Source organism: Ricinus communis, chromosome 5, assembly GCF_019578655.1.
Source record: "Ricinus communis isolate WT05 ecotype wild-type chromosome 5, ASM1957865v1, whole genome shotgun sequence".
In the NCBI taxonomy this organism is placed as follows: domain Eukaryota; kingdom Viridiplantae; phylum Streptophyta; class Magnoliopsida; order Malpighiales; family Euphorbiaceae; genus Ricinus; species Ricinus communis.
Genome location: NC_063260.1, coordinates 25,960,666 through 25,977,015, shown reverse-complemented (window position 1 = coordinate 25,977,015; position 16,350 = coordinate 25,960,666). Strand labels below are relative to the sequence as shown.

The window sequence follows — 16,350 nt, the reverse complement described above, 5'->3', positions numbered from 1 at the left end:
TCTCTCTCTCTCTCTTTCTTTCTTTCCCCACCAATTCGTTATTTCCCACCCCACACACACTCCCCTCTCTCTCTCTCATGTATTAGCGTTTCGCTTTTTCTCTCCGCCTCGTCCCAACTTTTCTCCCAACCGCCGCCACCGCCACCGCGCTTAAGTCCTAATAGAAAACCTATTTTTCAAAGATCCGTACAACCCCATCTCACCGATTGTTTCTTCGATTTTAATTGAATTATAAGGTAAAGCTCTTTAATTTACAATAATTATATCTTTTAAAATCTTATCATTTTCTCTCCTAAATTGTCCATTTTTATTCAATTTAAGCTTTTTATTCGAAATTCGAATTGCATATGCTCTGTTATTTTATAAGAGATGGTATTTTTTTTTTCAATTAAAGTTAAATATATTGAGCTGCGAATTCCATGCTAAGGTGGAATTCATGCTAAGGTGGCTAATGAATCAAAATTTGCTAATTTCTTTTGCTTATTTTTTGTTTCTTGTTTCTTCAATTATATTAGCAGTCAAATAGAGAACCGCTTCTATTTTTCTTTTTTAATGTTATGAGTGGATTTTTTTTTTTTAATTTCTATGTAATTCAGCTTATTCAGTAATAAGATGTTTAGAATTGTCATATCTAGTTGCTACTTTTACAAAAACACAAAACTGTGATAAAAGCTGTTTTCTTTGTGTTCCTTTTTGCAAAAAAAGTATTATCGTTTGATGTGTTTTTGTACGAAAAGAATCTGTTCTATGTTCAAAAGGGTGACCTTGTTTTAGTTGATCCATTGTTTTCTGTAATGCTCTTAGCTTTTAGATGCATAGTTTTCTAGCGAATCCTTCTTCTTTTTTTTTTTTTTTTAATATTCTTCATTTTCACATAATTTACTCCAGATCTCTTATTTCCTTTGTTTTTATAGATCTCTAACTATGTACAGTTTCTTTTCTGTTTTTCTTGGAATTTTGAGTGCGCTTCATTTTTTTGATTGAATTTTGTTTGCAATTGAAAATGCATGCATTTTAAGTGCTTAACTTCTATTCTATTTTCTCATATAATGAGATATTTTGGATTTGATTTTAGCATAATCCGTCTAAATCAAAGTTATTATCTGCTCTTTTAATCAGGTAGATTCATAAATACAAGATTAATTCACGATTAGAGTCGAAAACTCATTTGATGTGGGTTTGAAATGCAGCTGATGGTATTTTAAGTTCACACCTAAATAGCTTTTTTTTCTTTCCGCATTTCTGAACCTAAGTAGATTCATGAATGTAAGTATGTGTATAATCAAATTCAAATTCCTTCATTCCAAACACATGGTTAGATTTTTTTTTGTTTTCCTTTGGTTTATTCCTATGATCTATTTCAAAGTGTTAGTTTCAAAGTGTTAGTTGTTATTACATGTATTTTTAATTGACGCCTTATGTTTTTTACGCTACTTGTTATCGACTTGCTATGAGTCCAAAGAAAGAAAAGTTTGGTTTCTGAGAAATGATGACTTTCATTGATTGATCCCAGATTCCCAAATGAATGTTTCAAGCTGTCGGATAGATACTTTGCCTTAATAAACTCTAGTGATTTGATCGCAAGACTTAACAGCTTTAATTTTTCTTAGCAACAGCTTTGCAGAGCCATATATATGCTCTGTAGGATTAGCTGGAAATAAACATCCCGTGTTACTGTAGTGTTGTACTTTTGCCTTGCTCATCATAGTATCGGACAGTGGAACCCAGTGAAAGGAGAACGTTTAATCATAGAACTCGGTTTACCTGTGGAAGCTTTGATTATTTTTCTTCAGAAGATTCTGTTTCCACCCATTGATGGCAGCATGGAGGCTATGTTGTAATTTTCCCTGCTGCTTTTGAATGCGGTGCTTTTCTTGTTCCGAGAGGGGAATATTCTTAGTAATTTTCATACTATTAGGACTATGTTCCTCCAAGCAAGTGCTGCTTTTGGTAGGAAAAATATTTCTGAGGAGAGATGGGGAGGAAAAAAGGGAGAACAGCTACAACCAGCACATTGGATACAATTGTTTTTTACCCATGTCTAGTGCTGAACTCAGATTGCTCCTGAATCTGCAGAGAATATATTTATTTCAATTTACTTTTATTTTTAGTTTGATATTCTTGTATTTGCTCTCAGTGTCTCCTAAGTGATGAAACTGTCTTAACAGATTTTATACTTTTGGTGGTTGCTAACCGGAGAATCAAAATAGTAATGATGGCTGATTTTTCAGGTTGTTCTGAAAGAGAAAACTATCACACCAATATCTGGCTTATCTGATTATTTATCAAGTCTAGCTGTTTAGATGATGAATTAAGGAACGGAATGTCTATTCTCTGTTTCTTTCCGAAATTTGGCTGCTAATTATTTATTTAATTAATTTTTATATTGGAACAGATTGAGGTCTTGTATGATAGTCTTCATGATTGCATGAGGAAATGTATAGTTTCCGTTTTTTTTTTTTTTGGCCCCCTCTTCTTAATTGCATAAGACAAGAACAATTGCTGTTTTTGACCTTCTATTTTATTTATTTATTTATTTTTTTAATTTTGGCCTCCTCCCTTGAGCATTCAGTTAACTTCCTTCAAATGTCAGTTAATTCATTGGCTAGTCAATAGATCTATTGTGCTGATTGTTCTATTACTGAATTTTTCTCTTATTTCCTAGAACTCGAGGTGCCTCTCCACTGTTGCCTGTTATTGTGTTCAGTACTTGCAATACTTCTGGTGCAGGAAGAAAAGTTTGTTCAACTTTTTTCTTTCCCAATTTGGTAAAATTTCTCAAGGATATCTTTAATATTGTCTATATCTTTCAGAATTTTGAAAATATAAAATCAATTATATTTTTGTTTTTAATTGGAAGCAATCAGATTATGTTAAAATTGCCAAACCAAATTATTAATTAATCACTTAAAGAGCTTTAGTATCACATGTGTCTTCTTACATTGTTCTTTTCTGCATTAAATTTTCCTGGGATGCCTAACGGTTATAATATCTTTTTATCAGCTATGATTTTGTGATTATTCATGCCATGAGCTTTAGGAACTGGTTTTATGAAATTATTCTCCTACTCAAATAGAATGGTTTTTCAGGAGGTATGGAAAAGATTTATATTACTGAGAAATAATTCTTTTGGTTACATTTTGGCTGTCCTGTGATTGTCTTTTATCTGTCACTGATTCAGATTTACTTTTATGCTATTGTCATCTGCTTTTCTTTTATCTAAATTAGCTCTTTGACAACTACTTCCTAGGATTCTTTGAATCTCTTGGAATTCAGTGAGAAAATTTAGTTCCTATAATTTCTATTATCTTTATTTTGAACTTGAAGTGCCAGTAATCAGGTGGAGGTGTTAAACTGTTGATAATTTATGGATGGTAGATTAAAGAAAGTTAGATTATGTGTGTTAATGTCTTCAGTTTTAACAGTGGTGAATATGGTTGCATTTACTTCTGGTTAGGCTTCAGTATCTTGTTCTTACTATGTGACATTTGAAACAGGATGATAAGTTGCTGCAATGTTGTTATGAAGGAATACATGCTACTCACGTTCATGTTCATTCTCTCCAGTTGCAACTAATCAGCAAGTTTGTGTTAAATCTACAATAAAATGGATCGTTCTGATACTTCTGGATTTGTTAGCGGGGGTGGGATGTTCTCTTTAAGAGACATCTAACCCTAGTTTTGTAGCTAATCTTCTTGACCCCAGAAGTCAGGTGTACTGTTCAATAATATTGATATTAGGTTTGGAAATCAATTTGGATTTTAGTCATTGCTTCATGGAGAACAAATTCCAGAACTTGGGTTTTGCTGCTACTTGTCCATCAAATGCATTCAAAATTTTGGGTAGTTCGACGCTAGTTGGAGGACCTGTGGCTGAATATTGTGCAGATACTGTCTTACGTCTTGATTCCCCTGGTTCTTCAGTCAGTTGCACATCTCAATCAAAGGGAATTAAACGAAAATGGAATTTTATAGACGGAACCATGGGTCAGCATATTGGCTCTTCTTTGTCTCTTGGATTGGGCTGCTCATCAAGTTCCTCTGACAGTAAGGGGAGCTCAGCAACTGCTTGCACTACAATGTCTTCAGCCAAAGAAACTGATGAGGAGTCATCAATAGATCTTGAGTTGGACTTTGCCCTCCATCTTGGCAATGAGAAGATGTCCAGTCCAAAGAAATCTGCTAATTCCAATCTTAAAGGACTAGAATTGCAGCCCAAAGTTGATTTGGAGTTGAGTCTTTCTACAGGGCCTTCTGAATCTGATGTTACTATCATCTATCCAAGCTCCACTTCTCTTGACTTTGGCATGGAGATGCGACATGCTATTTATGGGGCTTCAAGTGTGGATGAAGGAACAATATCATGTGGTTGGAAAACAGGGATTGCATTACTTGCTTCGCAGGACAAAAGCTTCTTCTTCAACCAGGTTCCAAAAACTTCTGATCCTATTTCTGTTCTTCCAGACCTTTCATCAAGTGTGATAACAGCACCAGTAAGTTCAGTCACCTGTACTTCTGGGATAACTCAGCGGCAACAGCCACATCAACGCAGCTCTAATTCCAAGTTGTGTGAGGTTGAGGGATGTGGAAAGGGAGCCAGAGGTGCTTCTGGCCGCTGTATTTCTCATGGTGGTGGGCGAAGGTGTCAGAAACCAGGCTGCCACAAGGGAGCAGAAGGCCGGACTGTGTACTGCAAGTCCCATGGAGGTGGTCGGAGGTGTGAGTTCCTTGGTTGCACAAAAAGTGCAGAAGGTCGCACAGATTTTTGTATTGCACATGGTGGCGGTCGACGATGCAGCAGTGAAGGTTGCACTCGAGCTGCAAGAGGGAAATCAGGATTGTGTATTAGGCATGGTGGGGGAAAGAGATGTCAGAAAGAAAATTGCACAAAAAGTGCTGAAGGCCTATCTGGCCTTTGCATTTCCCATGGAGGCGGTCGTCGATGCCAATCATTGGGATGTACAAAAGGGGCTCAAGGTAGCACTATGTTTTGCAAAGCACATGGTGGTGGTAAACGCTGCACAGCTCCAGGATGCACCAAGGGTGCTGAAGGGAGCACACCTTTTTGTAAGGGCCATGGTGGAGGGAAAAGGTGTGCTTTCCAAGGTGGTGGTGTTTGTACGAAGAGTGTTCACGGAGGGACCAACTTCTGTGTTGCACATGGGGGTGGCAAGAGGTGTGCTGTACCTGAGTGCACAAAGAGTGCAAGAGGGCGAACAGATTTTTGCGTCCGTCATGGTGGTGGAAAGAGATGCAAGAATGAAGGGTGTGGCAAAAGCGCCCAGGGTAGCACAGATTTTTGCAAGGCCCATGGTGGAGGGAAGAGATGCTCTTGGGGCCATCCTGGCTCAGAATATGGTGTCCAGCCTACTGCTCCTTGTAATTCATTTGCAAGGGGTAAGAAGGGTCTCTGTGCACTTCATAGTGGCCTGGTGCAAGATAAGAGGGTCCATGGTGGTGCCACCTTGGGACCCATCATCCAGGAGCCCAAAAGTATTCAGACTGAGAAGATGAAAGAAGTTATGATTGCTGAGGATATGAATGTTGATAATTTAGGGTCTAGTATGGGGGCTTCATCAAGCAAATCAACTGATTTGAAACATTTTGGAGTTCCAAATGCCCATATCCCTGCTGGGGAAGCAGGCATGTCATCAATGCCAGTCTTTGTACCAGAAGGCAGGGTTCATGGTGGCAGTTTGATGGCAATGCTGGCAGGCGATTCCAGCGTTGGCTCAAGCAGCAACCTCGTTGTAGCTGGCAATCCATCAGACCCCAGAAAAACTTACATGGTGCCTCAGAGCTGGATGTAAGATCTCGTCTTTCCCTTGGTTCATTTGGCATCTGGAATTGGCGGATATTCATAAGATGCTTCTGCTCTCTTTATTTGTTTGGTCTAGCGTGTTGGTGTTCTGTACTGGTTCTAATTCATTTGTTCAAGTGGTAAGAAAGTATAAGAGCTTTGACCACCTTTATGTGATAATTTGGATAAATTAAGTAGGAGGGAATTAGATTGTGTCAGGTCTCTGGTGTTCTTGTAAATATTTGCATATGTTAAGCAGGTCGTTGTGTATGCAGGTTATTACCTGTAAGGTCGGTCAGTTGTCAAACATTTTGGCATTAATAAATCTTGTGTATTATCTTTACTGCCGCTTTGCCTTTATAGTTTTCGTATTCTGCAATACCTTATTTTTTAGAGAGCATCTACCGTTGGTGTGTTTTCGCCTCTATGTCTTCCTGTTGAATTTACCTGATCAAAATTAGACTAGTAATTTGGATTATCAAGTTTGATTTGCTTTTATTCTCCCTAAAATAAAAAAATTGATTTCCTTTTGGATGGCCGAATGTACGTGGTGTTTCTGCCAAGGATGGTTAGATACCTACTATTTTTATTAGACTTTCCAGGGCACTTCTGCTAATGGATAGTTAGATACCTCATACCTGCAACTAGAATTCAAGGTTTTCCACTTCTCTTGATAGTATTTCTTTCTTCTGAACAGTAATTTTCCTGATAGTTAGACACTACCGCTACTTGCATTACAGGATTTTCCATAGCAGTTCTGCTGATGGATAGTTAGATACCTCATAACTACAGTTAAAATTCAAGATTTTCCAGTGCAGGAATATTAAGAATTTGGTTTTCCTAAATGGATTATACTGCATATATGGCCTTCTTAAATCATTTTAGAGAAAATAAGGAAAACCTTGGGTGTTCATTTTTCTAGTGTTGCATCTTGCCAAAAGCAAAAACAAAGGTAGCGAGCATGATAATTTCCTTTAAGAATATGGATAAGAATCATGTGCCTCTGTCCAACTGATTTCTCCAAAATTGCTATTCCCTGCCAAACAATCTTGGTCTTGTTATATATCTACTCCCGTCTCTTAACTGTCTTCCGAAGTCGTGAATTTTGCTGGAGTCTCTTGTTCCTTTCTTTTATTTCCCATTTAAGAAAATAATATTAAAATCAAAACCTAATTTGCTGCAACAGTACTTCCACATTGGGCTCCTCGGCACTAAATACTAACTCTATCTTCTGTTGTCAAATCCAATAATATAATGTCTGCTTTTGATATTTAATGCATTAGATCGTTTTTAACTCTTAAAAAAATACCTTTTCTCAATTATTGGAACTTTATTTTCAGATGATTACAATTTCTTTTGGAATCCATTTCCCCCTTACTACATTTTCTTTTTCAGTAGTATTTCTTGTATATCAGTGACTTATCAAAATCTGTATATGCAGACAATTTCCTTCTATACACTCTCATGTTTGAACTTGGCCATCTTTGAAAGCTCATCAACTGCTTCAACTAAGTGATCAAGCCTAGCAACAAATTCAATAATCAATGAAGTGAATGTGGCAAGTGATAGTGCTGCAGTGCTCTCTAATGCCCTCATTCTGGGCACAAAGTCCACTGGAAGACCTCCCTCTTCTTCATACGCGTCCACCTCTCTTGATGGCCATGAATGCAGCCTCCTCGATTGCTTCCTCATCATCTCATGGTAAGACTCCACAGGTTGTCCTACTGCGAGAGATCCTGACGGCGTGCTTTGGTTTGTTTGATCCAAGTCTTTTGCTAAGCAATTGCTGTCAGGCTCATGCAGTTGATTTGAGAGGTCACAGGGGATCCCAGAAAGAGTATTAGACAACTTGGAAAATGGTTTGGAAGTAGTGTCAGGAGGGTCAAAGTGAGATGTGAGTAGATAAGAGTGCATGTCTACGGCACGTTGAAGTCGCTCAGTTGATATGTGAACCTGCTTTAAAAGCATGGTTTTGAGGCTATGGTGCATATTGCTAATGTCTTTGCCCAAGTTCCTCACCAGTTCTGCAGCCTGCGTAGCTGCTTCTAGAATTTCCGACTGGAATGTGATACGAAGGTTGTAAGGCGCCTGCAAAAGAAAACAAGCACATTGAAATGAATTATGACGTTTAGGAAATTTTCTTGTAAAAGAGTGTTTCAAATTTACATTTAATGTGATTTACTATTTGCAAGTTTATCTCGTCACTAAAGAATGATCCTAACTTTCTGCTGGAAAACTATAGCTTCCATCTCTACTTCTGTTGGTTGACTAAATTGCCAAGACTTTCTTTGCTAGAATGCATCAACAGGTGGATAAAAGAAGCATGGTGATTCGGAGCATACAGGTAAGGTGCAATCTCCCTCAATTTACTCAACTGCTATGAAAACCATCTTGTAACATGGCTCGCCATTAATCTGCTCTCTTGGTACACTGGCAAATTTTCATCTAGTTTTCTGCTCTATATTTCATATGATAGTCTTTACATTGTCGAGGCATAGAATATGTGCAGTACAACTGAGAATTTCACATTTTAAAATTCCTGTTCCTGATATATTTCCCCTTCATTATATCCAATCAATTTCCCATATACACAGTTTCTAACCCGTGTTAGGGCATCCTTATAGAGACTGCAACGCAGAAAGTATCATGCACTGAATCTCAAATTTTTATTTCCTAATTCGAAGACATGTGAGGAGGACATTAAATGCATGAGCATGCAAACTTTGTATGCTTTGACATTTGCTTTTTATGTGGAAGTGCACTGTAGGCTCCCAAATATAGAGGAAAGTTTCTTTTATTTATCATTATTATTCTTCAATGAGCCAAGGCATACGAATCTTTATGCTTGTTAAGATTGTGACAACATTAAACTGATATGTGGCAGAAAGTAAATAATGTTGTCACTAGTACTCAATGAGTCAACATTCAAGTGCAATCCACTCTTTAATGGAAGCCAATCGAAAGAACAAATGCTTGGTATAATTCTTTAGTGTATTGGTTTGCGGTCCCACTTCCCTTTCTAAATTCTATGCGTTCTCTTGTCATAATTTCCTCAGTTGTAAGCATATTTAGATGCAGTTAGGATCTGATTCGGCTGAAGAAGGGACGTGAATATCCAACTGATAAATTGTAGCTCTACACAACTTAGCAAGCAAGCAATGCTTAAATCGCAGACTGAACGCACGCGACAAGAGTAACGAAAGAGAGAGGAAAATATACCTGAATCTCTGAGTGTAGGACACCATGAAGCGCCATAACCTCATAAGCACAATATCTTAGAACTGCTCCCACTTTAACATATTCTGACCATGGATAGAAGAAGTGCTTAAACCTGCCATGTGGTGGCTCCCATTTTGCTGCCAATGCCTTCGCATTGAAACCAGGAATAATTATTGTCAATACATGCAATCTATCTTCTTCATTTAAATAAAGCTGAAAGAAAATTCATATAAATATGCGTACCAAAGATTCAAGTTTCGCCGAGGAATTTAGTGTACTTTTACATCTTCTGTAAGCTGGCTCGTCAGGAAACTCATCCATTACAGTCTTGGAGAATTCTGGATGCTCTAATCCATCATCTTCTAAATATTTCTTTACACACTCTAAAATCATGGAAAGATAGTACTGTGATATTAGTTCCTAGACCTATGCTTCCTTTAGTAGCCCTCCTACACTCTACCTACCCTTGAATCAAAAGATGTTTTGGTCAATGTATAGTTACCTTCAAGAGAGTCAGCCACCGAGTTAAAGCTGCTAACTAGCTCCTTGTGTAGTTGCTCCCCAGCCCATATAGGAAAAACCAGCACATTCACAAGTACTGCTACAAACCCTCCAATGGCAATAGAGTAGAGGCGATCCATCGCGGTTCTAATTGGATTCCCCATGCGATACCCAGAGACTATGATCAAGCAGTAGGTAAAGAGTATTACCCTGAATCCATACTCATAAGGCACTAGGGATGGCCATAATTTCATGAATGATGTAATAGCCCCTGCATTTAAATGTTCCATGTGTTAGCATGTGGTACTTCAGTTTCATTCTATTGTTGATTGTATGCCAGAAGTTAGTTAATACCGATCAAGAAGATGCTAATTCCAATGATAATAGGCTCAGCTACTCTGCCGCTTCTAAGAGCTAACTGGGCAACTGCAATAGCCAATATTCCTGCAAGCAAGCTTCCAAGTGCTCGATTGAATCCTCGGTTGAAAGTCGCACCTTAAGAAATTAAATTCACAAAGCACTCACGTCACTTTTATATACTGGCATTGCATTTACGGTGGTTATACAAAACACAAACCAAAGTAACATTTATAAAGCATACCGACTGTATATTCGAACATGATGGCTACAGTGAGGATAGACCAGATGATACTTGTGCCAAAGATATCATAAGGCGCTTTGCATAGTATCAGCATAGACACAAGCAGAACAGCCAGTCCTACTTTGAATGAGAATGTTACTCTATTGCTATCTTCTTTAGCAAATTCCCATACTTTCCTAATCCACGCCTCAAGTGAAAACCCACCCGTTCCAGCTTTCTTTTCAGTTTCAATCTGCTTATTGGCTTTGGTAGCCATCGATGGAATGTTGATTTCGATACTACCCTTTTTTCCATTCATTCTCCAACTAAAAATTTTTGAAGCGCTTCTAAATCTTTCAGTTTATCTGCTTCGAATTTCCCGTATATTATTGAAGGAAGATAACTTGCTTTCTTCAATATCAAGAGAATGATGAACTGAACAGAAGAAATGTTGATGTTTTTCAAGGTGGGATGTGTCTGAGTAGGGAAGTGTAATTTAAAGAGGTAGAGGACGTAAGCTAAGATGTGCAGGTGCAACTAGGGAGGGAAAGAAAATATGTCCGCTCAGGATATGTATATAGATGAGAAGAAGAATAATAAGACAATAATAGAAGAGAAAATGGAACTAAACATCCTTAGGATAAAAGATGCTTAACTCAATAATGCTGCTGCATGGATAGGGAATTAGAATCTGAAAATTGCAGTCACTGCGTTAGTTTGCTTCTTTCTGAATATCTTCACCATTTACAGCAGGCTAGAATAACCATGTAAATTACATGCATGGACTACCCATATTTAGCTATTGCCTGGGACCTTTTTCACTTCTATTAAAACCATATTTGCCTGTATATTGAGAAAAAAGTACTGGGACTTTCTAGCTTTTTTTCTTCATTAACGAGTAGCGTATGCTTTTCTTGTTTAGCTATACATTTATCCATTTCCACTAATTTTCTCTTTTAAAGAAAATGTTTTAACGTCAATTCCTGATGCCAACTTCTTCTACTTTGTATCAGAACTCTTTAAAGTTGCCTCAAACAGGTAATAGACCATAAAGTAACAGAATATTATATATATATTAAGAACAAGCTGTGAAATCTTTATTTAAAAGAATCTCATGCTTTCTTCTTATAGAATATTACCTTGACTAAGACAAGAAGGCCATAATATATGATTTATCTTGAGAGATCCACAAATTTTTGATATTAAACAACTGTCTCATAATTCTATCTTCATCAGCATTGTCAATAATTTAGTTATATGCATATACACATAAATACATACACATACATACGTACGTGTGTGTGTATATGTATATATGTATCACATATTCTTTAATTTTGCTTTTTCTAAATATATGTCCTAAGATATCTGTTCATTCATGTGTGGTATATGCCTTTCATTACCTAAGGAGCAGGGTGTTTGTGCTATTATTCTTCCATGATAATTCTCCTTTTCTATCGCTATCTTTTCTTTTTTAGTTTCTTTTTCTCTCCGTTGCATGTATTTCACAAACGAATTCTTTATAGACGAATAGATGCCTGGAATTTTCAGTGAATTAGATGTGATTTGTTTATATTCACTTCACAGTGTCATGGCAGATAATCAAACTGCATAATGAAAAGCTTCAGAATTAGCATATTGTATTCAAAATATACTAATCCTTTTACTTAATGTAGATCTTGACAACATATTAACTCAAAGATAACTGATCAACTACTAGTGAAACGCATCGTTATCTAAGAAACAATTTGAGAAAGAAGCTGAGGAATATATTCAAGGATATAGTTATTTTTCTTCTTTATTAATTCTTTTCTTGAGAAAATGGGGTGACCTCAAGAAAAATAACAGAAGATGGATGTTTCATAGAACAGATTGACTAAAAGTAATGCAAGCCAGAAGATCTTTAATGTAATGATTATGCAATCTATAGCTGTCTGTAAGAATCTTGTCTCCCTTTTATTTCTAACTCAATATTACTGGCATATGTTATTTACTTTAAGAAATAGTGTGTTTCTGTTTATATAATATATATATATATATATATATATATATATATGTTCTGTATTTTCAGGCTTTTTAGATTTTCTTCCTGAAATGCTGTCTAGAGAAATTAACATGTTATTAGTATTACTCTACCTGCCATAGGAATTTGTTCCATTCAAGAATTTCTGCATCAAATCTTAACTTCTGAATCAGTGACCATTCTTTATTAGTATACAGTAAAATGTCAAATTCCCATTCCTGCTGTATTTCGACCTCTCAATTTCCTCAACAAATCTTATACTTTTATACGTAATTATTGCTTATAATCATTTTATGTAAGGTGAAAGAATCAATGTCAAGAATTGATTTTAACCATTCTTTTTCAAGACGTCTCGTTTTTGTGTGTTCATGGGATCTTGAAGACAATTGGTGTTGGCGTTCAACCATAGCTTAACTGAACCAACTAAAGAAATTTTCTTTCTGTGGTATGGAGGATTGCATTCCTTATTTCAGAAAGGAGAGATCTAATAGACACATTGACAAAAAAGTAAGAAAGTGAATTATTATTCTACTGGAGTCAGGTTTTCTTGCATTGGATCATATATATATGCATAATTTACTAGTGGATTATGACACTAGAATAATATTCTATTACTATAATTCATTGCCACCTCGTGTGTTCATATTTGCTATTTAAAAAATGGCATATTTTTTTGACTTCTAAGAATTATAACAATGAAATTATTTTATTATCGTTAATACAATATAATTATTCTTTTTTCTTTTTCTTATATGAGAATCCTAGAATTTTTAGGTAGAAGAAAAGATAATGGTCATGTTGCAGAAGAAGTCTCATATGAGATGTATAACTATATGCCCAACAACACTATGGAATTGGATGCCACAAGTGATTGAAAGCTAGCCAGACATCAAACTATTCCATGCTCCCAAAATAGCAGGGACCTTTTGGGAGATGCAACTGGACCACTGTTCTTCCCTCTCACCACAATCATTGAGGTCTACGATGGTGTCTTGCACTTCTAACACATGCTTCAAATGATTTTATGAAATAACACACAATAATTCAGGAATGGAATAATTATCATATTGTGTGAAAACGATTTTTAAACTGATGATTTAATACGTAAATTATTAATATAAATATGTTCTTAGAAGGGAAAACGATTTTCATACAAATGTTAATGTTGGGTTAGAGCTATAAAGGGTAATAATTCTTGCACGTGCATTTCATTTCCTTGCAAATGGGGAGAAAAGGAAGAAGAAAATTCGTTGGTCCACTGTGAAGCTTAGTTTAGACATGAATTTGAACTAAAGCAAAGTCCATAAGGTTGTGATAGTTAGGATTAGAAAGTTTCCAAATAGATATTGGATTTCTTGGACCATTGCCTGATTATCTAATTGGAGTTTGGACCATTGCCTGGTTAGAATCTAACTAGATGTTGGATGTGGACATATTTGATCCACTGTAAATGAGATTTTTTGTCTAGTATGAATTAATGAATGTCATCCCCCAGTTACCTTTAAAAGTAAAATTAGTTACCACTGACAAACTTTTCAATTTCTTGGTCCTCTCCAAAAGTTAATCTTGAATGTACTGTATTGATTTACTGAGTAGGTGTCTAAGATCATTTGGAGAAAAACCTTATCTTATTATCTGCAAACTAATATAAAGATGTCTTCATTATTTGAAAGAATTTATTTAAAAAGAATTCCTATATATATACCTGGGATTATCTTAATTTCCATAATATATATTATACTTAATAATACAGTCGCTCAACTCATAAAGCCCATTTAGATCAAATGAAGATAAATTAATCTCAATTTGTCCATGTAATCTTAACATGATGTTCAAATTAAACAAAATTAACTTTTGGTCCTTATTTAACATGCATCTGGTCAAATTTCTTTTCTCATTTAAAGATATAGATCGAGGGAGAAATTGATAAAAAGTATAAATTTTTACTAAGAGGATCCCTATCACTAAAAAGCGTTTGTAGTCCAACGGTTAGGATAATTGCCTTCCAAGCAATAGACCCGGGTTCGACTCCCGGCAAACGCAAGTGCTTCTGTTTTCTGAATAATTTTTTATCTATTTCTCAAGGTTTTGATTTTGAAAATTGAAACTGGTCAATCATTCTTAAAGTTGATTAACCAATTTTTAATCAAAACAGATAATATGCTTAATTTAGTAAAATCCTACTTATGCATTACTATCAAAAAAAAATTTCCTAAAACTTTCATTTAGGTAATCTTTAAGCTATAGATATGAATATATGAAACTCAATACATAACATTGACTATGCATAGTATTGTTGTTGCTAAAGTAAGTGGAGCAGGAGATGTTTACTTCAATAATCCAAACAAATCCAATGTCGTTGTCTTAAAATGTTATGTTATTACCAAAGGAGACATGTTACTCGTGGGGCATTGAGAGAATGTCCCTGATCTGGTATTTGACAAGTTTCTATCACTTCCTTTGCCTCAATGGATTGTCATGAATTTAACAAATGCTGTGAATATACCCGGTGAGAGTGATTGTTGTTGTCCATTTGGGGTTGCACGTTGGAACTCGTGGTGTAGGAGGAAACATGATTTGTGCAATCCTACTGTTCATTTGTTTCTTACACAAAAAGAAAATAACTAGTACTAATGTCCCTTAAATGCCCAGGTTAGTACAGCATGAATGAAATATGAATAACCACCAGGTATGTAGCATGGCGGTCAAGAACTCTCATGTCTGGAGATGAGTTTCAGGTCTAAATTCCACCTCTCATTTCTCCCTAATTATAATTATTGAAAACAAAAAGAAGTAGGACTCAATGCTCTTAAAGGGATACGATTCATAGACTTAGGAGTAATAAATTATAGAAATGTCCTAAAGATGATACCTTCTTTGCATATAAGCGTTCGCTCGAAAAATACATCATGCCACCGTCCTAGTTGGATATCCTTAATTTTACGCTGAAGCTCGCTTGAAGAGGTGATTTGTTGGTCAGTCAATTGCAATCCATTTTTCCTACTAATGACGCAAAATCTCTTAGCTTGCAAGAAATATAGATGGTGGAGGTCCTTAAAAGCTATTGTAATCGTCATCACCACCAATACACAAGCTTTAGCCACTTACCTAGTTTCATCTCCCCACCCCTACCAATAGCCAAGATGGAATGAGATTCAGGATTTTACTGGAGTAGATGAAGAATGAAATAAAACGGCAACAGAAAAGATACATCTACACACCATAATAACATTGAAGACAAACACCAACCAAACTCATGAATTAGGACTAAAGTAGAAAAATAACAACTAAAAATCCAAATATACACAAAACAAACTGAAAAAGGAGAAGCAAAAGGCATCATAGGGCAAGCTTCCGGTGGATCAGCATAAACCACTGAAAACTAACCCTTTTCAGACACCTCCAAACTAAAATACTATAGCTTTTAAAACAGAATGGTACCAAGATTTTCAGAAAAAGAGAGAATCAGTATTGTAATACTTTTGAGATCTTATCGTTCATTAGAAAGGAGTAGGCTGATTGATGAAATTCATACTCGTGTTGAAGAAATTAACTATTTTCACTCTTATACCGCTCTAAATGGCCACACCAAAGTCTTGAGAGTAAAATAGTTTGTAAGAAATTATTATTTAAGCTTGATGTATGTACCACAACTAATAGGAAAGTGATACATATGTATGAGTATTTTATATTTTGATATTGAATAATTGATATATATTTTATCATTTAAAATTAATAAATATGTGCTAAAATTAATGATACATATTCTATCAGTTTGGTATATAGATGGGAATATATATCAAAGCTAGATAAAATTTTTTCTAATCCATAAACTAGTGTAAGTCCCTCTTCATCAATGGAGTAAAATCTTTTGGGAAAAGAAAAGCCCCTCTTCTGAAGCGTAGGTTGAGTTGACGTGAAAATTGATAAAGCTTTAGCAAGAGATCTCTACTTATATAAACCAATCAGGTCTCTCACTTTTTTATAGAAATTTAATTATCTGCATTTAATACATGTCGAAATTTGTTGCTCGCTAAGTTTATGAGTAGATTTATTAATATACTTATGAACTAGCTCGTAAAATATTATGTTAATGATTAGTTAAAAACTATAATATCATTAATTTATATTTAATTTGTAGTTATTATTTTAGATAAATATATAAATATGCGTTTAAAAATAGAATTTTAAAGTTTAGTAAAATATTTTTGTAATGAAAATACATATT

General features: G+C 35.5%; 2 protein-coding genes and 1 non-coding gene across 4 annotated transcripts; 2 read left to right on the top strand and 1 right to left on the bottom strand.

The window, feature by feature from the left end:
- Nucleotides 1–21: 21 nt before the first annotated feature.
- Nucleotides 22–6,142, top strand: LOC8287699. 2 transcript variants are annotated; one of them, XM_002509842.4, is made up of 3 exons: nt 22–236; nt 2,666–2,768; nt 3,498–6,142. In XM_002509842.4, exon 3 carries the CDS (start codon nt 3,776–3,778, stop codon nt 5,807–5,809), a length of 2,034 nt encoding a protein of 677 aa, XP_002509888.2. In that variant the 5' UTR covers nt 22–236; nt 2,666–2,768; nt 3,498–3,775; the 3' UTR covers nt 5,810–6,142. The 2 variants fall into 2 exon arrangements, with proteins under 2 accessions (XP_002509888.2, XP_015570773.2); XM_015715287.3 differs by lacking the exon at nt 2,666–2,768.
- Nucleotides 6,143–7,109: 967 nt separating this feature from the next.
- On the bottom strand, nt 7,110–10,657 carry LOC8288049 (aluminum-activated malate transporter 9). The gene is made up of 6 exons (XM_002509841.4): nt 10,121–10,657; nt 9,874–10,014; nt 9,521–9,790; nt 9,262–9,401; nt 9,019–9,165; nt 7,110–7,887 (listed from the first exon to the last, which is right to left on the bottom strand). Exons 1-6 carry the CDS (start codon nt 10,416–10,418, stop codon nt 7,252–7,254), a joined length of 1,632 nt encoding a protein of 543 aa, XP_002509887.1. The 5' UTR covers nt 10,419–10,657; the 3' UTR covers nt 7,110–7,251.
- A 3,436-nt stretch (nt 10,658–14,093) lies between these two features.
- On the top strand, nt 14,094–14,165 carry TRNAG-UCC. Its single transcript has one exon. It is a non-coding gene; the product is annotated as a tRNA-Gly (tRNA).
- The last annotated feature ends 2,185 nt before the right edge of the window (nt 14,166–16,350 follow it).

Bases quoted from the DNA above. Each gene is read 5' to 3' on its own strand.
- LOC8288049 (XM_002509841.4), bottom strand. From the start codon at position 10,418: ATGAATGGAAAAAAGGGTAGTATCGAAATCAACATTCCATCGATGGCT. The intron at 10,015-10,120 runs GTATGCTTTATA...TAATTTCTTAAG, and splicing joins CATGTTCGAATATACAGTCG to GTGCGACTTTCAACCGAGGA. The intron at 7,888-9,018 runs GTATATTTTCCT...TTTCTTTTGCAG, and splicing joins TCCTACACTCAGAGATTCAG to GCGCCTTACAACCTTCGTAT.
- LOC8287699 (XM_015715287.3), top strand. From the start codon at position 3,776: ATGGAGAACAAATTCCAGAACTTGGGTTTTGCTGCTACTTGTCCATCA.